This window comes from Alnus glutinosa, chromosome 2 (assembly GCF_958979055.1).
Source record: "Alnus glutinosa chromosome 2, dhAlnGlut1.1, whole genome shotgun sequence".
In the NCBI taxonomy this organism is placed as follows: domain Eukaryota; kingdom Viridiplantae; phylum Streptophyta; class Magnoliopsida; order Fagales; family Betulaceae; genus Alnus; species Alnus glutinosa.
The window spans coordinates 9,150,764-9,174,000 of NC_084887.1; the positions used below are offsets into that span (position 1 = coordinate 9,150,764).

General features: G+C 36.6%; 2 protein-coding genes across 2 annotated transcripts; one reads left to right on the forward strand and one right to left on the reverse strand.

Annotated features, from left to right (window-relative positions):
- The first annotated feature begins 1,685 nt into the window (after positions 1 to 1,685).
- LOC133861379 (putative E3 ubiquitin-protein ligase RING1a) lies at positions 1,686 to 14,398 on the forward strand. The gene is made up of 10 exons (XM_062297163.1): positions 1,686 to 2,189; positions 2,335 to 2,377; positions 3,944 to 4,002; positions 10,659 to 10,740; positions 10,888 to 11,008; positions 11,120 to 11,161; positions 11,661 to 12,182; positions 12,436 to 12,543; positions 13,653 to 13,883; positions 14,101 to 14,398. Exons 1-10 carry the CDS (start codon positions 1,883 to 1,885, stop codon positions 14,131 to 14,133), a joined length of 1,548 nt encoding a protein of 515 aa, XP_062153147.1. The 5' UTR covers positions 1,686 to 1,882; the 3' UTR covers positions 14,134 to 14,398.
- A 607-nt stretch (positions 14,399 to 15,005) lies between these two features.
- Positions 15,006 to 20,913, reverse strand: LOC133859498 (protein TPX2). Its single transcript, XM_062294914.1, has 20 exons — positions 20,589 to 20,913; positions 19,192 to 19,274; positions 18,962 to 19,096; positions 18,736 to 18,887; positions 18,356 to 18,628; positions 18,188 to 18,278; positions 17,973 to 18,086; positions 17,795 to 17,887; positions 17,520 to 17,678; positions 17,354 to 17,416; positions 17,192 to 17,272; positions 16,950 to 17,105; positions 16,721 to 16,852; positions 16,532 to 16,612; positions 16,310 to 16,429; positions 16,055 to 16,221; positions 15,845 to 15,953; positions 15,709 to 15,768; positions 15,530 to 15,624; positions 15,006 to 15,447 (listed from the first exon to the last, which is right to left on the reverse strand). The coding sequence occupies exons 1-20, from the start codon at positions 20,767 to 20,769 to the stop codon at positions 15,324 to 15,326; spliced, it is 2,469 nt and encodes an 822-aa protein (XP_062150898.1). The 5' UTR covers positions 20,770 to 20,913; the 3' UTR covers positions 15,006 to 15,323.
- Between the last annotated feature and the right edge of the window lie 2,324 nt (positions 20,914 to 23,237).

Below are 23,237 nucleotides of genomic sequence, written 5' to 3' on the forward strand. Positions count from 1 at the left end.
ATATATATATATATATATATATGAAAATAAAAGGAGGTTTTATGATTGATAAAAAAAGTAAGTTACTTTTGTTAATGATTTTTAGAAGGTGCTTTTTGTTTTATTTTATTTTATATATTCTGATGTGACATAAAAATGAAAATAATTTGAGTATTTTGTGAGTGTTTTATGATTTGAGTTGTTTATTAATGTTTTTGATCGATCAAATTTTCATAGCGCAATTAAATATTAATAAAAGAGAAAAAAAAAATGTAAAATCAGTATATATGGTTATACTGTTTTGCAATAAGCTCTATATAGTATAAAAATGTTATGAGAGCTCTTTTTGGTATGTAAAAATAATAAGTAAGTCCCTTTCATCAATTTCTATCCAAAATCTTGATGGATTTTGTTAGTGTGTCAAGTCAGATCCAATTATATAAGGACACATGCCAACCATAATAAAAATTATTTAAATATATAAAATGAACTTTCACTTCTAACTCCTGATCTTTCATTACTTTTGTAAAAAGGTACTCAAACTTTAAAAAGTGTTGATAGAGTATCAATCTTTCAATTTTTTTTTTTTTTTTTTTTTTTTTTTTTTTTTTTTTTCCAATTTCAACCATTCGTCAGAATTTTCAATTAAATCTTGTCAAAATTTTCAAAATACACTATTTTTTTTTTGGAAAAATAAAAAGCAAAAAATTGCTGGGATTTAAGTGTTGATCAGAATTTAACGAAATTTATAAAAATACTCATGCTTGAATCTTTAAAAAATTTATAATTTTTTTTCGAAAAATAAACACAAGGGTATTTTGAAAATTTTGATAGGATTTAACGGACAGTTGAAATTGAAAAAAAATTGAAAGATGGATAGCCTAAATTAACACTTTTTAAAGTTTGGCCACCTTTTTACAAAAGTTATGAAAGATCAAGGGTTATAAGTGAAATTCATTTTATATATTTAAAGATATATTTTTTTTATTAAGGGTGTCACGGGAGGAGTGAGATTACAAAAAATTAAAAGTTCCATATACTAAATTAATGATTTTTGAACTTTGAAAAAAAATTACAAAAGTAATAAAAGTTCATAGGGACTAAGTGAAATTTATCAAAAAAAAACATAATATATATATATTAAAACTATTTTACGCTCAATTGGTTGTGGACCATGCCTTATGAAACAGAGGCCACTTGTTCGAATTCCTCTTCTTTCCTTTTGTGTGGATATGTCAAAAAAAAAAAGAAAAAAAGAAAAAAAGAAAAAAAAAAACTATTTTACGCTAAGACAAATACATACGGCCATACGGGTTACTTGTCCTGCCAGGGCACCTTCCAACGAGTTTTACCCGCACCGTTTGTGTCATTAAGTGCCTATCGTGGCCTATACAATTTTATTTATTTTTTATTTTATTTATTTTTTACAAAATGACGAAAATGCAGAAGAGCATTCTTCTTGCAGGGCTTCCACCGAGCCACCATGTGCCGCTTTTTCTTGACCCTCGCCGTAACATCTGACTCTCGCCGTAACATCTGACTCTATATGTGTGTGTGTATATATATATATATATATATATATGTATTATACACAAACACTCTCTCACACACAGAGATATATATATATATATATATATAGATATATATATACATATATATATATATATATATATATATATATATATACGTAATTTGGTATATAAAAAGAGAAAAAGCAGCCCAAAATCTCCCATCTCAGTCTTCGATCTTCGCCTTCGTCTCTCTATTCCTCTATTACCAACAAAAACACAAGCATCAAAAGAGGAAAAGAGAACTCTCTCTCTCTCTCTCTCTCTCTCTCTCTCTCTCGTTCTCTCTCTCTCTCTCTCCCACATACAGACACTCTCTCTCTGGGGTAGTATCAATGCCTGCACAGAAGCGTTCTCTGTCAGAGAATCTGGACGATGAAGAGCATCATCAGCACCATGCCAAGCAATCTCGACCCGAAGGAGAAGACGAGGAGGATGGTGAAGAAGAAGAAAAACAGCAAGACGAAGGAAAGGAAGTGGAAGAAAATGAAGATGAAGAAGAAGAGGTAGATGAAGAAGGAGAGAAAGAAGAAGAAGAAGAAGATGATGATGATGATGATGATGAAGTGGAAGATAAGCGACCTCAACAAAAGCAGCGACAGGGAGAAGAAGAAGATGAGGAAGATGAGGAAGAAGCAGAGGGTTACGTATCTTAACTCTCTCTCTCTCTCTCTTTCTATATTTTGCTTTGTTTATGTATATGGGCTTGTCTGGTGCAAAATTGAGTTTTGTCTTCTGGGTCTTGCTTTGTTTTCACGATTAGCTCAAGCTGCTGCTGTATTTTCAGATTCTGAGGGCAGCCCTTCTTCTAGCTCCCAAGAAAAGCCCGAGTACTCTCTCTTTCTCTCTCTCATTGCTTTAATTTTCTTCTGTTTCTTGTTCACTGTGTAATTCGTATTATGATTGTGTTTGTATGTTTTGGGTACTTGTTGGTGATAGATTTTGCTTGTTACGCAACTTTCGACGGGTATTTAGGCGCCTTTATTTTTTTGGCTATTGATGGGTTTTCTTCTTGTTTATGGGGAACAATGTATTTTGATGAAGATGAATGTTATTGAATTTGGCATTGATGTTTGTGGTTTGGTTCTGCTCGGTGTAATGCGTGAGAGATTGCTGCATGTCCGATCTGTTTCTTGCTTGTCTACCTGTTACTCGGCCATCTAGTTAGCGTGAAGCTAACGTTTGGAACTATTTAAAGGCGTTTTAGTTAATTTGTTAGAGGTACAGGTTTTACGTCTTTGATTGATCGTGTACTCTTAGAATGATACCCAGTTATTATTATGAGGCGACGAACTCTGATCGGTGACATGCTTGCAAGTTAATAGGCATATATGCTTGTAACCAATTTTTTATTTTTTATTTTTTTGCTGGGCCTGCTTGTAACTGACTTTTCAGAAACACTTCCATGCCATCTATTGGTTTAATGGGGCTAATTAAGATTTGGAATATGTTGTTTTTGTGTCATCTTTAATGTTCGTGCCCACTTTTGCAATTATGCCATATGTCTGTCTATGCTGCTGTTTCTTCATTTATCTGGAGTGCTTATTTTTTTGTATTCAAAGTCAAATCATCTGGATTGGCTAGTCAACATGATGTTAAGAATTCAGTAGCTGTTTATCCAAGTAATAGATATAACTCGATAATGTAACAAAATCCGTAGCTGTTTTTATCCAAGTAATTTATATCACTAGGTAATGAGATATATCTGGATATATGTGAAAGATTTCACTAGGCATTTCGCGATAATGCTGACGTTGGAAACAGAATACTTATGATCCAATACAAATCTGACTGGAAGCAAAGATTAGGAAGTTCTTACAGTTGTAGTTGATTGATTTAATTTCAAGCTTGAAGTTTGGACCCATGGTAAGCTCATTAGAAATATTTTGATATTCCTTAACCATAGCTTATGACAATCTTCTACGCACTGTAGCCTATTGGTAAATAATTTGGGTTAAGAAGAACAAGATACAAGAACCTTAAGATCATAACTTGAGAAATTTTGCAAGATATGCACCGTAGAAGGTTGACATGAGGGAACTTTCCAGTCAAGATCGGGATAACGGGTGCCTTTTTCAGAAACCTAGGGCCTTTAGTGAGAGAGAGGGGGAGAAGATGAAGATCCTTTCCGATGAACAATTTAGAATGTTTGGATGATGGAGTATGGACCTGGAGGCTGGTAGCAATGGTAGCATCTGACACTCCATCATCAATGAGCCATCAATTTTCTGAAAATCCTGCCATATTACAAATACAGAATTTTCCTTGAACGGTTTTTGTTTTTGTAATTTATAGATACAGCTAAGAGATTTACATATGCTTTTGCTTCAAAAAGGCTTGTTTATAATCAAACCTGTATGGATTTTGTTTAAGTGTCCTTTTTGTTTCTCTTGCAGATTTGTCTTTGTACAATTGGCAGACATTCGGAAAGAAGTGCAGTGTCCTATTTGTCTTGGTATGTTTTGCTTTGAACATTGTGAAATGAAAAAAATTATTTTTAGGACATATATGTTGGTGTGTGTTTCCACGTGATACTTACCAAAAAAAGAAGTGTTTCAACTAGATGCAATTTATAAAGTTGGACACTTTGCCCACAGATAGTTTTGTATATGGAAATATGAAATTAAAATTGAGGGAATATCATAGTTAAGACATGCCACATAGAAATGGGTCCTGTTATTATTATTATTATTATTATTATTTTATGAATAACATAGGTCCTGTTATTAGTGCTTCTATTTGTTGATCTTGTATGCCTTGGTTACTTGAATCAGAACTTAGATGTTGTAGTTTAAAGGAACGATCAGTGTACTATAACAATTATAACTGTACCGAACTTTTCCAGCTGCAACATTTTCATGCTGAGGCTGCTAGTTGTTGCGGTTCATACCTACTTGGCTTCCTAACAACAAGTTGTGAATCTGTTTCTGTCCTCTGCTAGGATCCAAGCAAAGGCTTGTACCATATCAAAAGATAATATAAACTGACCTGGGTGTCCTTCCTACCAACATCAGCAAATGGTGTATTCTCCTTAAGATCCAGTTTTCTATTATCTTTCTTTTCTGGACGCGCACTATAGGCAATTTTTATTGTGATTCTTTCTTAGACTTTATTGCTCTTCTGATTTTTCAGTTGTAATTTTTTATGGGGATTACATATTTTCTCTATCAGTACTTATTATTATGGAGAAAAGACACTTTGCCTCCCTGATTTATCCACGTTGTGGCAATATACCCCCCAATGTACAAAAATTTAGATTTGACCCCTCCGAACTTGTCAACGTGTGACAAAAAATACAATCCGTCCATTTGCCTGTCTGTTTGAACGGAAAGTCGATCAGGTGCGTTGCACGTGACCTTTTAATATATTTTTTCTTCCAAAATTGCCCCCACCCCTTCGACCTTTATATTTGCACATGTATGGGAAAAAAGACACGTGTTGACAAATAACAGTGAGATTATTTGTCGTACTTCTTGATGAGCTCGGACTTGGTGAGCGGCACGACGAGCGGTGACGACACTGGCATGTAGGAGACTGGATACTTCTCTACGGCCCTCAGCATACCCTTGAAGTCGAACCTCTCCATCAACGTACACTAGTGTCTCGCCCATTGCCACCGCCCTCACCAGCATGAAGAATCCAAACACGTGGAAGTGGCAGAAATTGCTTGTGCATGAGAGTGAAGCTGGGGGTAAATATCTCTAATCTTTCTGTCCCGTGGGATGCATCTAACATTTGAACATGTCTAAGTCAGTGGTGGACACCTCCAAGGATGATATATATCACAATTACTCTTGGCAATGAGGATTGTGACAATAATTAAGCCCTTGTCAACTCTTCTAGAGAAGCCATTGACTTGATTGGAGCATTTCGTAACTATCCAAACGGCAGTAGTGAAGGCATAGGCGAGTTTGATTCTTTGCCGCATTGGACCTTTCCTTGAAAAGATCTCATCCCAGTGGCTTTTGGAATGAATATGCCGAAGAAAGGCATACCCTCGGACATTCTAATATACAACAGGACCCCTCCTTCCGAGTGAATATATTTTATCAGCCAAACCTTGAAAATATTAATTTTGAGCAGCAACATGATCTACATAGTCAAAATACAAACAATGCTGCAAACCAGACTATACACAACAGCAATCTGTCATGCTCTGTTTTTTGAACATGAAACAGAGGACGTGGATAATGTTTTTTTATGTCAAGGTAAGTTTTCCTAGAGCAGCAGATTCATCAAGAGCTACTGCACTTGAGGAATAAGTTGTCATTGATCTTAGCATTGCTCCTCAAGCTGCAATCTACAGATAAGGAAACTAAAATAATCAAGGCTACACGTGCAGCTGCAGCAATGAAAGCTTGTACAGATGGAATAGGCACAGATCATACAGTCAAAGATCTTGGTATTATGCTACGTGGGCACATGAAAACCATGTAAACAAAACAACGGATCCGGCAAACAAAACCATGGGTTGCATGGCTAGCTTATTTTCTGTTTGTACAGCCTTAGAAATGATAATCTTCTCTATTTGTGTCATAGCTAGGCTGAACTTTGTTACAATTCCCTCATAGTATCGAAGCACCATGGTTAGAAAGACAAATGGGTTTGTCAAAGGTTGTCTTCCTGAGGAACTAAAGAAAGTGCTTGGATCAATGGCTGAAGTGATCGATGATATGGGGGCTTGTGTGTGATCCGATTAAGTGGTGCAATGACTGAGGAGGTTTAACAAAAGAGAAAAAAAATGGTTGTCAGCAAGGTCTTGGTTCGGGTTTATGGTGAAGGCGGGAAAGTTTTCTTTAACAGGGACGATGAGGTTAGGACGTTTGAATGTGTGTCTCGGACGGTTCTGCAATACGGTTCTGCAATGAACCAATAGAATCCGTGGCTTTCTCGAACAAGGAAGCAAAGCAACTGGGTCGAAAATCTTCACCCAAAGCATTGACGGAGTGAGGAAGCCATTGATGGAGCTTTATCCAAAGCATTTCTGTGAAAGTGCCATGCGAGTGTGGTCTTTGTTGGACGTTGTTTTAAAATCAAAACACCGTTTCATTTAAGAGCTGATGGGATGGGGGTATTTTTGGAAGGATAAATGCATTAAACGGTCATGTGCGTTGCACGTGACCGACTTTCCGTCCAAACAGATGGGCAAATGGACGGATTGTATTTTTTGCCACGTGTTGGCAAGTTCGGGGGGGTCATATCTAAATTTTTATACATTGGGGGGTATATTGCCACAACGTGGATAAATCAGGGGGGCAAAGTGTCTTTTCCCCTATTATTTAATTTCTGATAAAAGTTTTATTTTACCGATCACAAAAAAAGAATCATTCTCAGCCTCTGTGGCAAATGAAAGTTACATATGTAGCCAATGGTCACTTGTTTTGGATTCCTATTTTAAGATACCACTTTGTGAAGGACAAATTCAGGTAAGTACAATGTTCATCTAGTGCAACCATTTGGTGCCCACCATATGGTTAATCATTTTGCTTTGGTATACACAACCATTCCTACAGTGAACCATGCTTATGGTAAAGGATGATCTTGATTCAAAAACATTGGTTGGAAAATTTCAAGTTGAATGTAGAAGTGTGTTTAACTCAAACCAAAACTAACTTGAAGAAGGAATCGTATGGTTCTTTTTATATGTAATCAAGTGAAAGGCCAACTAGGGCATGACTTGATACCGTGAGAAAGAAAATGATAACAATAATTAAAGTAAGACATACCATAAGGATAGGAAAACCAGCAAGTACAATGTCAGTGAAAAACAAAACAAATAGAAATAGGGCAAAGACCCGGTTCAATAAAATTCTTGACCTGAAGGCCAAGAACAAGGCCGCTGATGAAACTAGTGGTTTGAAAGCACATGGATGGGATCCTCAGTTGGATTGCTGGAGGAGAAAATGACCACCGCAGGAGTGAGCAAGAGAAGCTTGTTCATCGCAACAGATTTGGCCGCACTAAGATGAGTGGGTCTTGGGCCATTGAGAGGGGAAACTACCACAAAAGGGGTGTCATGAATGAAAGGTACCTTTTACATTAAGGACAAGGACACCGGCTGATGCAGAAAGACAAGAAAACTAGAAATAGAATAAAATATATTTTATTTGCCACTGTCCAAAAAGGGCAGTGGTTTGCCCTATTGAGATTTGGTATTGTAGCTTGGGCACAGTCACAACACAACCAAAAGAGGGAGGTTAGACCCTGGGAGACAGAGGAAGGCCAGGGGGTGGCAGATCTAAGGGAGCGGAGCTACATAAAAGGGAGGAAGGCTAGATCTTAGGGAGGAGTTGTAGGATCTATGGGGGAGGGCAAGATCCAAGTGTGTGTGGCCTTGGCAGAACAGAAAAGTTGAGGGAGATTGTAACTAACTTTATGGTGTTAGAATTTGAGTTACTCTATTTAGTTAGATGTAATGATGAACTGAGTCTAATTTGGTATGAATTTGTATCCCATTCCAGTTGGAAGTCTAGTTGCGCTTATTCTTCTCCCCGAGCCACCCTCCAGTTGACTTTGTGCTGCATACCCTAGTTGTGCTTGGCCTGATGTTTGCAGAAATTACCCCTAGTTTATTTTTTGATAGGTCAATAACTCAAGCACCCCATGGAACTTGAACCTGCAACAGTACCACTCAATTCTTATGGTGGGTGGAGTCTGTGGAGATGCCATTTATTCCAAAGGCCATTGGCTTTTCCTTCTATCTCTGATGCCACCTTGTGCTTTGATTTTGAGTAATAAATTTGTATGGCAAAGCAGAGAGGGGTGCATCCCAAGTACATGGGAAGTATGCAAGGAGACCCCTCAAAAAGAGAATGAAAACTATAGATTAATCTTTAAAGCATATAGTCACCTAAAAATGAACTTGAAAGAAGCAGTGTTTGGTCGGTCTTCCCTGGTACATAGGCATTATACAATGGAGACCTCCCAAGCATAAGTCATCAGAAACAATTTTGAAAGGTAAGATAATGATTTGGACTTCTTTCTCATATCTCTTCACCCTTTTTCAAGTCTATTATTATTTTTTTTAAATTTTTTTTTAATCAAGTTAAAAACAATCTAGAAATGGACTTTTCTCTTCTTTTTATTTTTGTTGGCTAATTATATGTTTTTCCTTTTTCAATTGGAAATTTGTAAAACCCACGTCAGGTTGATAATCCAAGTGGAGATCTGACTCATAATTGTGTGGTACATCATGTTTGGAGAAGTTCAGGATAGTTACTTTTTAGAAGTATATATTAAACTTTATTTTGCAGGTCTAAGAGATTGAGGAAGTTTAAGGTGGTGGTTTTTGACATATTTGAACTGTAGTTGCCTTGAACAAAATTTGGGAACTGTTCTATTAATATATTTATGTATAAAATTTCAATGAAGAGACCCTTTTAACTGAAAGGTTTTATGATTTCCTGGACTGGCTCAGAACACATGCAACACACAAAACCTGACAATTACTTGCGCCTTCACCCACTTGGAAGCAGCCACAGCCACTGATCAGCTCTGATTGGTCTGTGTGTAAAGTCAGAATGGCAGTCTTACTCCTTTGCTCCTGCTTTTTCACTTATTTATCTCATTACCATAGATCTTGGTTTTTTGTGATCTTTTATATATTTTTTCCAGTAGTAATTCTAGGCACTATTGCATGTAACATAGGCTTAGCGGTTCTAGAACCATCAATGATTGGTGAACCTGCAGATCCATTTGCAACTCCTTTGGAAATATTGCCTAATGGTATTTCTTTCCCGTATTTCAAATACTTCGTTGCCCAAAAAAACTGGGGATTCCCAAAAAATATAGAATCTTGCCTCTTTCTATACTTTTCAATTTTCTATATGTGAATTATATACGCATAAGAAGGGAATGTGAAATTCTCGTTTTATTCGCCTTACCTAATTTTCATTTCGCGGAAGAAAGAATGAAACTTTACTTATTTCTTTTTTGGGGGATCGACGAATCAAATGATATTTTTGAGTTGTTTTAAGTTTTCTTTGTCACTCAAGTTGCTCAATATTAACTATATCAAGGGAAGGAAAAACTACACTGCTTTCTAAAGCAGAATAAAGAAAAAAGACCTTTCTTGGTCTTTCAGAGAAGAATTAACAGAAGAATGTAGTTTCTCAATTTTCCTGGAGCAGATTGACAGAGTAATAATTCATGAAGACCTTTCTCATAAAAAGAAGATATTTCGTCCTTGACAAATTCGCTAATTTCAGTTAAATAATTTAAGAAACAGGAGCATTCAACTCCAGATAATTAAAATTTGTGAGAATTTTATGTTGGATCTTTAGGAATAAATTTCTTTTAGTTAAGCAGCTTGCAGAAGATTCATGTCAGTGTCGTCGAACTTAAATGAGGTCAGTCTTTCATAGAAGCAGTGGGGTGGAGGATTGTTGGAGCTGGAATTCACGAGGGAATTTGGCCAAGAATTATGGCGAGGATATATAAAGAGAATTAAGAAAGTCTGGGTCTATTTACTTTTTGTAGTGAAAACCTAATGTTATCATGTGAAGGAGGTGTTTGGGAGATTGTTCATATTGTAGATCAAATTTTCAACTGAGGGAATGTGCTCTGTGTAGCGATTGGTCATATCCATTATGTGCATAGTTCTATTCCTCAATCTTGCTTAGTGTCTTTATTCAAAATATGTATAAAATGGATGTGTTTCTGAAATTCTAATCATCCATGCCAAGCTCAAAGTGGTAATGTGATGAGATAGATTTTAAATTAGCATAAAGTGAAAGAAAGGAAAAGGTGACTGAAGAAAAAGTAAAATACATAGAACGGGGAGTTCTCTAGGTTAAAAGGGTATGCTAGTTTAGTTTCATACTCACACGGATTTCCTTCATAACTTATTTAAGACTATTCGTGTATCTATTTGGAGTCTTGTTATAGAAGTTCTGATTGAAGTTCAGCAGCTATATGAACATTTTTTTTCTTCCTGTGTTACTGGTTTGCATGCTATATTCTGGTTGAGCAGCCAGTTTTTGTTAAAGAAGGAAACCATGACCTCTGTAGCTCATTATATCCTTAGATTTCAAATTCTACTTTCTTTTTATCATCCATGATTATTTTTTAATCTGGTAAAATAAACATTAAGCATGTCTGTTGTCTGGGCAGGGATTATTAAGAAAACACGGACTGTAATGGAATGCCTTCACCGCTTTTGCCGGGAATGCATTGACAAATCAATGCGACTGGGGTAAGTAAGTCTCATCTTTATTTGATTCATGGTAGTAATAGCGTCCGGAATTAATTGACATGCCTCTGTTGGTTTCCTTTTGCAAGTAACTGTACATTTAAATGTATGGTAGAGATAGTATTGCTTAAATTGATGCTTATTTTTCAGAAATAATGAGTGTCCTGCTTGCCGCACACATTGTGCCAGTCGACGTTCATTGAGAGATGATCCAAAGTATGATACCCTCATTGCAGCTTTGTATCCAGATATTGAGAAGTATGAAGAGGAGGTACCAGCTTATTAGTTTGACTTTGTGGTTGAATGTATCTGATAGATTTTTTTATTCTTTTTTATTTTTCTCCCCAAATCTAGCAGTAACTTGCTGAGTATCTAATCACAGGAATTAGCATTTCATGAAGAGGAGAAGACGCGCAATAAGCAGGTCAGATTCCTTGGTGAATGTATATCTGCATCTTGCTTGCAGATGCATGTGCATTTATTGTTGCTGTGTTGCTTGAGTACATGTTGTAGATCAATAATATTAAATTGAGGAAAAAGTACTTATTGCAGATTCTGTGTGGATATTTAAATGGGGTTTCCACATTGATCATACTCATATAATTATTGCTGAGATTATCAGTTCTGGATCACAAGAGAAGTGCTTCTTGTAACATGGATGTTCTACTTATTAAAAACCTTGCCCTTATTCTCTCTCTATAAGGAACATCTAGTTGTAGACAGTAGACACTGACCTTGCCAAACATTTATTGTTCACTGCTTGACATTTTCTTTGTCCATCTCACTTTCTGATAATGTGATTTTACTTTTAAGCGTACTTTAACGGACAAATGGACTCCAAAAAGGCCTCCTGCTGTTTCAGGATAGGTGGATCAGTTCATAGTTTTGTTATCAATGTGTTGTTCTAATGCTTTGTTGAACAGATTCAAGCCTCAATTGCCCAAATTGTTCAACGACAATCAGAAGCTTTAGTTAAAAGACGCACACTGGGTAGAGATGCAGCGAGTCCATTTATGACAAGATTGCAGCGCAATAATCGAATTACTCATTCAAGGAGAAGAAACTGCCGAGGCAATGAACTTCAAGGATCTGAGGACAATGAGGATGAAAATGATAATAAAGATTCATCTTCTGCTGATGAAAGATGTACAGAAGTCAGGCAAAGAAGGCGCAAGAGACGGGCAGGAACCCGGTCCGGGCCTTCTTCATCAGCAGCCAATTCAGATGGTGGATGCATTGAAAATGATTTGGAAATCAGCAGAGAAAACAGAGGAATATCTCCTGGGCTTGTTTGGAACCCTGAACTGCTTGCTTGGGGCCGGGCTGGTACCCGGAGTCACACACGGCATGGCAATCCTAGTGGTTGCAACAGTAAGAGTTCCCAAAATACTCGGTTGTCCAAGTTGGTTGATTATCTCCGGAGCTTAGAGGAAAACAACAATGAGGTAGAGAAGGGTCTGTTGCACTGTTTGTTTGAGTCATGTACAGGTCCATGGGTGTCAAGTGCCACCCATGGATTGCTAAACAATACATCCAGGGAGTCTGGAAGTGCTAGCTTCCAGGTTGGAGTTGAAGTGATAAAATAAAATTTTGTGAAGTCACTGGCTTTCAACTGAGCACCTAATGACCGAATTTGGGCTGCTATTACTTTTTTCTTGTTGGTTCACATCCATTATTAAAGCTCTTCTTTGTTTGCAGTTAGATGTTCATCTCATGCTTATTTCTTTGGACAAACAAAGTACACCAAGTTTGCAGCATCCACACCTCTGCTGTCGACCAAGTTTGTCTGTTAAACACCTATGTGAAGTAAGATTTCTGTCTCAGTACCTTACTTCTAGACTGGTAGTTTGTAAAAGGAAAATTTTGTGTTAGGATCCTATAAAATTTTGGCGACTTATCAAAAGGAAAAAAAAAAAAAAAAAGATCGTATAAAACTTTTGCTACTTTGAGATGAGACATACTTCTTGAAAATGAAAGAAATTTATTAGATAAAGGAGGAAGCCCAAATATGTTAGTATATTGGAACAACTCTTAAAAGAATTGCAATTTACAGTTGAGAAGATCTAAAAAATCAAGAAAAGACATGGAATGGATACTGCCTAAAGTAGTCATCCAATCATATAATTGTATCTGAAATAAGGACTCGAATGCATGCCAAGAAAGCTCAACACCATCAAAAGCCCTTCCATTTATATCAGAGAAATTGCTTTTTGTGAAGTTCACTAGACATGCCTCATTTCATTTTGATGTCATGCATTCTCTATTTGTAGTAGTATACTGCCACAAAGAAAGTAGCAACTTATGTAAAGCAGGTAAAATCTGACCCTACTGCTACTTTGCCTAGGCTTAGTGGGATACATTTAGGTCCAAGATACGCTTGACACGAGTTAGACCCTCTCTATCAATATATATAGATAAAAATTAGCCCTGCCCACCTCCCCAAACTGGGAACAAGAAGAAAACGATTAACTCGACAATAATAGATGATTGGCAAGCACCATAACTGTGCAGCTGTCACAGCATTAGTTGAGGGAGTTCAAAACTTGCCACAAAGCAATTCATGGCTTATAGCTGCTGACTAACCCTTAACCCCAACTATGCACCTCTGAAACTTCTCCGGTTTTTTTTATTTATTATTATTATTACTATTATTATTATTTTTATTTTTTGTGATTGGCCAAGCTTGAGCTAGATTATAAGTATTTTCTAATGCATATGATAGGTCTGCCCGCTTCTAATATGCATATTATTTGTAATGACATGCACTTGTTTAATTTCGTCATATTAGCACTTCTAAAGCTTTCTTCACATGACAATGTTAGCATAATTCTCCTTATGTTCTCTTTGACACACATTCAGCTGTCTCTCCTTAACTTTTGTGGTGCTCGTCTTATTTTTTAATGCATATGATACAGTACATTGCTCGACAGACGCCTTTGCAAACTGAAGAAATTGAAATATTAGCTCTAAAAGTGCAAGAGGCCACCGCCGGGCTTAAAGCCAATCACATTTTGGAAGATGCAGCAGATGATCCAGATCGTGTGCCCATGCTGGTTGATCCATGTAAGGACCAGCTGCAGATTTTGGAAGAGAGAGAAACTTTGGCAGGGCTTAAAGCCAACTGCATTTCCACCAGGAACCATTTGGTGAGTAAGCATTGAAAATATTCTCATATGGCAGTCTACTTTACCAAATACTGAGATAAACTCATTTATATTCACATGCTTATGAGAAAAACTGTAAATTCTTCATGTTCTTTTTACAAAGAGTTTAAGGACACGACTCCATTTTAGATTCTCAGGAGATTGATACAGAATTCCTTTCCGCTGATTCACTGAAATTATATTTCTTCTGCTCTTTCAGATTCTGGTATACCGGCGGAAGGAGACTGGTTAACAACTTCATAAAGACTTGCCATTGGCATTCTGGAGAAAATCGAAAGTTCATTGCATTTGCTGTTGATAGAGAGAGCTCACAGTAGATGATGGTCAAGGAGAGAGGTCACAGGATGGAATTGAACCTAATTGAAGCACTTTTCCTATTGTATTGTCGATAATGTAAATCTATATAGTGTGAAGTAGTGACCATAAGAATGCAAAAAACATAACAGTTTGATGTACCCCGCTTATTTTATTAGATAGTGTTATTTATTTTTTATTTTTATTTTTTTCGTGGGTTCGTTTGACCACAAATTTTGAGACATTTTGTCGTGTTTTGTCTATTAATTAATTATCATTCACTATTTCGTTAGGCAGCGGCTTTCAAGGGCCATCAAAGTAATTTCCAGCACTACTGTTGTTTCAAATGTTCTTTTCAGTGACATACAAAACGCAGGACGGTGTGCAATTTTTGACTTGATTTGTGACCCAACACAATCCTATTGGAGGTGACATTTAGAGTTGACTTATATATATTATTAGCTTTGCGTGTTGACTAAATACTATATAGTGTGGTTTAACATGATTCAAACCTGACATGCAAATACAAATTGCCAGAAGATGGACTGTAGTAATTTTACCGAAAAATCGCTGGCCAAGCAAATATCCTCCTGCAGTGGGAAAATGACGGCCAACTACCTCCTTTGAAAGGTAATTTTTTTCAGAAAAAAAAGAAGAAGAAAAGAATTCTAGAGTATCATAATTCTCGTAGTGTAATCTATTTACGCATTCTCTCCATATATGGCGCTGCCAAAGCCAAAAAATAAATGAATTGTTTACATGAAAATTGGGACGGGAATTGTCAAGACATGTGGAATTCACACATTTAAAAAAAAAAAAATCCTATTTTTACTACCAGAATTGTTCAATAGGAACCACCTTTTTTCTCTATATCTGAATGAATGGTACATTGGGGACGGGAATTGTCAAGAAATGTGGTAAGGAACTATTTCACACATTTAAAAAAAAATCCTATTTTACTACCAGAATTGTTCAATAGGAACGACCTTTTTTCTCTTTCCAAGGTTGATACATCTATCTGAATGAATGGTACATATTGGCAAAAGTGGAGTACCTAAAACCTGTATAGACCTTATACAGGGGTTCAAGAATTCTTGAACACTTGTCCCCCCACCCCCCCTCATGAATTCATCTCATATGAGAGGCGGCACTCGAAACTGCATCAGCCACGGCTCTGACCACTTTACGCCTTTCTTTTCTCTGGAGCACACGCAAATTTGGTGACTTTGCTTTTGTTATTTCCTTGGAAGACCTGTAGAGAAGAAGAACCAATCTATCAAGAAGGCTGTAAAAACAAAGAAAAGGAAATAGTAGAAAGTAGGTTATTCTCGTACTTTTGGGGACAGAAAGGACGATCAAAACTAGGAACTGGTCTTGCATGGGGAACCAATGTCCTTCTCAGTTGTTTCAAGGCTTTCTCTTCCTCAATCTGGAAACAGTTTCAGCTTTATTATCTATCCCCCTTTAACAACAAGAATATTGCAAACGCACTAACAACTATATATATTCTTACCATCCGTGCTGCCTCGCTCTCCTCTCTGTATCTCTTGTACATCGTTTCTTTCTCCTTAATCTGTAAATAAACTTTATCAGTACTGAAAATACCATGTCTTTTATTGTCCCAGGAAAATTTGGATAATTTTAGGTACCTTTTGATCAAAATCTGCTCTATCCACAGCTCGATGATCTACATGGAGATTAAATTCCTGAACTTGAGTGAGGGGTTTGCGCACTTTCTCTGGAACTGGAATAGGGTCCCTGCATGAGACAGCCATGAATGAAAACCAAGGAATGAGTCACTCGTATTTCTTCAGCGAGACAAATGCAAGGAAGGTGGTGTTTGTTCAATTGCTGCTTACTCTTTTAAAACTGGCTGCGCCTTGAAAATTCTCATCTGGGCTGCTTCTTTCTCTATCCTCCTTCTTTCATCCATTTCCCTCTGCATTTCCTCCTCATGCCTCACCAGACTTTCCAACTGGAAAGGCTCTGGTTTTGTGCATTGCTTGGGCTCTGGTTTTGGTGGAATCTGCATATATGATGAATAGTTATCATGGTACCATCTTCGTCATTGTTATCATAGTTGAAATTAGAGGTAAACTAATTAAGTTCCGTACCACAGGATAGTCAGTGGTATAAGGATATGGGCTAGCCCTTGGAATCCTAGCTCTTTCCGCTTCCAACTGCTTATGCACGAGCTCCATAACAAATCTCCTCTCCTTCTGGGCCCCTCTTTCCTAATAACATAAAGCCACAACAAAGTTTGTTATAAATGTAACTCAAATGAATATTGATCCCCATATAAAAAAAAATATAAATAAATAAATTAACAAGCTCACCTCCGTGTGAAGATGGAATGGATTTGGAGTAGTGTTTCTTATAATCGGATTTTCATGGCAATGTTCAGAATTCAAAGAAAGCTGCAAAAGAGAATTATTTGAAAAACTGCAATTGCCTCCCTATTTTTTATTTGTTTGTGATTAGGGATATAGAAAACAAAAAAGATACACTTTCCTTTAAATGATTACCTTGTCAAACAAATCAACAACAGCGGCAGGCGGTGGAATCCTCTCATCCGTTGCAAAATGAAATTCTTGAGGTATTGTTACATGTTTCTTTGCATGACAGAACAACCCCAATTCCCCTTTACTTTCGAAGATCTAAATAAAGAGGAATAAACATATTTGTTTAGGGATATATATACCTAAGTTTGTAATGTGACCAACATGATTGTCCACAAAAAAGGTGGATTCATACCTTCTTATTCAAAGGCTTAGCCTTGAATTTAGGAATTTTTTCAAGCTCCTCCTGCTCAAGTTCAAAAGAGGTTTTCACCCTGGGGGGACGGGCCCTCAATGATGTATGAAGTACAGGGGTTTTAGGTGTAGTCAGATGAGGCTTCCATGGATTATTCTATTATGAACACAAGGAAATGTAAGTACACAAAACAATAAAGTATATAGTGAGTAAACAGAATAAATTTTGGAAGTACGCCAAACCTGATGGGACACTTCCGTTGAAGCTACAGAAGCTGATTCTGCATTCTGATTGGCCCTTGCCATGGTCTCCAAACGGAATTCCTGCAGCAATCAGGAAATATTAGTCCAAATTTCCAATATCGCATTAAAGCATCCATTCCTCAATCTAGCCCTCTAGTGTACCTTAAATTCTGGTGGCTGCGGTGTACTTCTTGGTATTGTGGGTAGTGTTGAAGCTTCGAGAATCTGCAACAAAAAGGAAAATGCAAACAGATATAAAAACAGTTGTGTTTACATATATAGAAATCATGATGAAATAATAAAGAAAACAAATGGCTAAAAATTCTACCTTCTTATTTAGTGGTCGAGCTTTGAACTTTGGAATTTTCGCCATCATTTCTTCCTCAAGCTCCGCAGTACTTTTTACCCTAATTGAGCGAACCCGTTGGGCAGTTTCAAGTTCGGGTTCCTTAGGCCTTGTCAATGTTAGTTTAGAAGCAGCATCAACCTGAAATTTGTATGGAAGGGATTAGGGGAACTTCCCTGAAGTGGAGAAAATAGGAAATGAAGCAATTAGGGGAGAACTAGAATTTTGTGTAACTGGAGAATATAGGAGTCATTTACATGTGGCAGTGACAAGTCCTTGGTACTTGATTGGAAATTCCTCATCATTTCTGCCATTGAAACAAATGGTTTTGCTGGTTCCCGTACGTAAACCTTTTGATTGAAAAAAGAGTCAAATGAGTTAGACATCCTGAAGTAGGGAAAACATTAACAATTTTTCCGGAGTTTGAGAGCAAACCTTTCTGTCTTCTTTATTAGTTTTATTAGCAGTTGAAGAGCATAAGTTGGAAGTACCACTGGTAAGACCAAGTTTTGACTTGTGGGGAAAATATTGAGGTTTGACATTTAGTATCTGAAATTTTAAGAAAAAGAAATAAGAAGAACGCTTTAAAGATTATAACAAACCAAGGAAACAGCATTAGTTAAGCAGAGAAGTTGTAACGTAACATTCACCTGTCTAGTTCTTCCTCCTTCCAACTTCTGCCGCTTAATGGCCTGGTTATCTTGAGCTAGGTTGGGAGTCCCAGTTTTCACATTTGTGTCCCTATAAATTTTTAGTAGCACAATCAGATTTCGGGGAAATAATTTCAACGCACATCAGACTTCGGGAAAAAAACCAACCTTTTCACACTTGATGGTTTGATGCTTTTGACTTGCGATGACGGCAACTGACTTCTAGGCTTCAGCGCTGATGGGTTCCTAACCAAACTAGCTATCTTTTTAGCTGTCTGGTGCTTCTTGGAATCCGTCACCCGGCCTCCCTTCTGAGACGTCATTGTCGGCTTAGGTGTGCAGCAAGCATCGGTTCCTACATGAAAATTGGATTTGCTATTCAACTTATCGTCACTCACTTCTACTATCTTCACACTGGAAGAGGTTCTTCCAGCAGAAACCCTGAAATCACAGAAAAAATAAACGCAAACAAGCAAGAGAATGAGAATCAGTGTTAGCATGTAGAATTCTATGCACTGCCAACTAGTCAAGACTGAGTAAAAGCAAACCTTCCATTTTCTTCAGTGCAAGCACCCTGCCCTTTGTCATCTTCAATTGTTACCTTATCAGCAGAAACCTGGCAGATGCTTGAACTTCCATTTTCTTCAGTGCATGCACCCTGCCCTTTGTCATCTTCAATTGTAACCTTATCAGCAGAAACCTGGGAGATGCTTGAATTAGCAAGAAGGCAATTGAAAAATTTGAACATGTCTTGGATTAAGAAAGAAAATTTACCACATTGGCATTGCTTTCTTCTTTGGCCTCACTGGGTGTCACTTCTTGTTCCTTGAATTTAGCAGGCATAGGTTCCAGTCTAGGCTTAGTTTCCAAGTTATTATCAGTAGCTTCTGTATCTGATGACTCTGATTTCTGCATGAAAAAGTTAAACAGCCAATGAAATCAGAGAGCTATAGTAAGCCAAGTTTGAACAAGAGGAATGAGAAATATATAAAAGATCACACCACCTTTTGCATTTGGTCTGCTTCATTGAAATTGCATAAGCTCTCAACTGTAAAAGACCTACCAGTCCTGATTCTAGGCATACAGGCTGCATTTTAAGACCAGAAAAATCAAACATTTTGAACCAGGAATAATAAAATAGGCAACAAACATAAGATTTTCAAGCTCATATCATAATTGCAACAACTTTATTTCATTGATACAACCCTACAGGCCTTGAGAGCCGAAAGAAAATCCATAATCCAACAAGAGTTTGGAGCAAGCAAAATCCAAAATCTAAAATCCTATCCAACTCAAAAGAAAATGCCAATTGAATGAACGACAGAAGAAGGGAATGAATACTTTGCATTGCTACATTATTTATCGTTTGGAATCCTGGAAAATCTGATCCTACTTCAAACCGTCATCACCTAATTTGCATTAATTTTTCGTAGACTAACATAGAACTTATTTAAAAACCTGAAGATCCTTTCAGGTTTTCTCACCTACCAAACAGTATGTTGATCACAAGAACTACCAACTCAGATCTCTCTCTCTCTCTCTCTGATTGAACCCATTTTATTCTGAAAAACAGACATTCAACATTGTACCCGAAGAGACCATAATAATTCAGTTTTGGAAATGCATTGCTTCAAAAATTCGGATTTCGTTTCTTTTCCTCAATTTTCCCGACAGCCAAACAGAGCCTAACAAATTTCCATAAGATATACGTTGAAACCTACAGTAACCAAACAGAGGCAATGCATTTCCAACATTTCCAACTTCCACAAGCCCTAAAATTCGGTGAAATTACCACAGGAAAATGATATTCAAATCACCAAACGCAAATCCAAAACCCTAGAAAGTTCCAAAAAGGATCACACAAATCCTGAAATTGCAAGAAATTTCTGCATACAGAAATGACATCCAAACCCTACGAATTTAAAACCCCATGCAAAAGGCGGAAAATTTCAACAACGAAAATCCACAAAGAAACCCCCAAATTCCAACCGAACCGAACCAAACCAAACCAAACCAAACCAAACCAAACCTAAATGAAGAACTCAGAGTACATTATTTACGGTCAAATCGAAGTAAAAAAATCCTAACAATCGAAGAAAATTACACACATACATAACAAAATCTCATAGCAGGATCATATCCAAGAATTAAGCATAAAAACCCTAAAAAACAAGAGTCAAGAAAGTTAGCGCTCCTACATTGTAAAGAAAAACGAGAAAAACCGAGAGGCAAATCCTCGATTACTTTCCCTACCAAGACAGAATCCAAGAACCGACTTAAAAGTACAAGTAAATTCAAGCAAAATTGAACAGGAAACCACCTAAAACCGAGACACAAGTTATCTGTTCTTAATTTTCTTTAATCAGGGTTGTGAAGGAGGAGGAGGAAGGGATTTACGTACGGGACGGGGCGTAGGCGAGAGCGGAGTCGAACCAGAGCTCGGCCTTTCGCACTTCCTCTTCAGTCTCTTCCTTCACGAAGTCGTAGAACCGCGGCGCCGAGAACTCGTACTCCTCGTCGATAATCGTCGTCGTCATTGCCGCCGCCGTACTCGGTTCCTCCTTAGCAGCCACTTCCGCCATATGAGATCTCAAACACCAAGGCTTTGTTTGTTTGTGAGGGAGTCGCTTAAGCTTTTTCTGTTTCTCAAATAGTTAAGCTCCTAACAATTTCTGGTGCTTGGAGAAGAGGAGTTAAGAGGAAGATCTTTGGTGGTTAATGAGAGTGAGAGCGAGAAAGAAAGATATGAGGTGGACGAGTTTAACGTTCGGATCTCCAACGGTCGAATTTTTTGAATTCGGGGGAGGCTCAGGAGTGCAAATCCAACGGCCAGGTTAGCAACGCTTCGGATGGGTGCGTCTTGTTTCTAACGGTCATATTTCATGGTCCGAAGACTCTCTGAAGTCTGAACGTCCTTAAACGGTGGCGTTTTTCTGGAATAAAATTTAGAGCCAATTAGGACAGAAATTTCCTCCAAGAAGCTTGCCCTTTTTAAAAGCCGCTCATTTTTGGCATCTTTCCTTTTTTAGAGTGAATGGCATCTCCACATTTTTTAAACATTTACAAATGGAATTTCGATTTGACAAATTAAAATAGAAAGAAAGGAATTTCAATTATAAAATTTTCTTCTAGGACGAACACTGAGTGCCATATATAATATGGGATGAAAATATTAGATTTAGAAAAGCATTTTTTTTTTTTTTTGGAAAAAAAATACACATAACCCCTCAAATTACTATGTTATTGTCAATGTCTCTTCCAAACTACTAATTATGTTAATGTCTACTTTTAAATTACCAAAAAATGTTAATGTCCCCCTAATGACAAAAATACCCTTCATAAAATTATTAAAATAAAATAAAAACTAAAAAGATTATTAAAAAAAATATAAAGTAACAAAAATTTATACAAAAAATAAAATAAAATAAAAAACTGGTCTTTTTTTTTTTAATAAAAAAATCATTTTAATAATTTTCAGTAATTTTTTTGTTTGTTTGATTTTTTTTTAATAAAAAAATCGTTTTTATTATTATTATTTTTATTTTTTTAGTTTTCTTTATCTTTTTTATTTCATTTTTAATTTTAGTTTTTTTTTTTTAATTTATAAGGACATTTTTGTCTTATTCAAAAAAATTTAGGATCATTTTTGTATTTTTGTTGGTTTTAGGAGAAATATTGACATTTTTTGTTAGTTTGAGATGAGACATTGGCACAATTGGTAGTTCGAGGGACATTGACAATTCAGTAGTGGTTTTGAGGAGGATATATGTACTTTTTTTTTTTTTAAATGCAGAAATTGCTCTCCGGTTTAGACGAAATACGGTTGTTCATAGAGCCATAGAGGGGAATTCCTACAACCCAACGATTTGATCATTGCTGCGTCTAGTTCCATAGAGGCTTACCGGGCTGCTCTGGTTCAGGATAATGTGGTGCGAGAACCAAGTGATATACAGGTCTCATCTGGGGTAGTAGATGGAGTCCACCACCCTTACGGGTTCATAAAGTTATCTGGGATGCTGCCCTAGATTCAACTACGGGAAGAATGGGATTTGTGTGCATTGTGTAACTTAATGCCCTATCTTTTACAAGAAAAGGCGTAAGTGGTTATATTTGATCAACTACGTAACATTATTATATCAGAGACGATAAATTTAGCAGCGGAAAATATTTATATCTATTTTTTTTTTTTTTTTTAAAGAGAGGGACAATTCCTTTATAACACATCAGAACTTGTTTAAAATACCTCAATATAAATCAAAATGAACGTGTTCTTACATAATAAATACATACTAAAGCAGTAACACATGTGCTACATGCGGTATTGATAATACGTAACCATAATGTTGGTCTATTACAAACCTCAAGTAAAAATATTACATATTAAAGTAATGTATAAAAGAAAAGTCCATATATAAAAGATGAGTAATGATTCACTACCACCTAAATATATAACTTTTTACCATCTTGCCTATGTGGCAAGGTGGTCCCTCACCTTAATTTATTTTTAAAAAATAAAAAAAATTCAAAAAGTAGTGGGGGACCACCTTGCTAATGTGGCAAGGTGGTGAAAAGTTGTATCTTTAGGTGGCAGTGAATCATTATTCATAAAAGATAGACTAAACTAAATAGTCTATCATACAAAAGAGGTAGTAAATAGCCTCATCTATAAATATCAGGATCGGCATAATGATCCTGACAGTCCTGTCCTTCCTTATCCACCTCTGAACAATCATCTATAAGATTGTGGAAATTACCAAAATCCCATATACAAATAAGTGAGTCAACTGTTTTCAATAATATAACGATTACTGATTTATTTAGAAACACATAATGTGATGATATAAGGAAATGACAGTTTTATATGTAGAATCTTATTTATTTTCCTTTTTGCACTCTTCTCGTTTAGAGCCGTTACTCCGGTTAGTGAATTTCTTAGAGCCATTACTTCCTCACCATTTGTCGTGGGACTAAAACCCCTGGTCTTATTAATTGCCGTAGGACTTGAACCCTCGGTCTTATTTATTAGCTTTTCGTACTAGTAGCCATAACT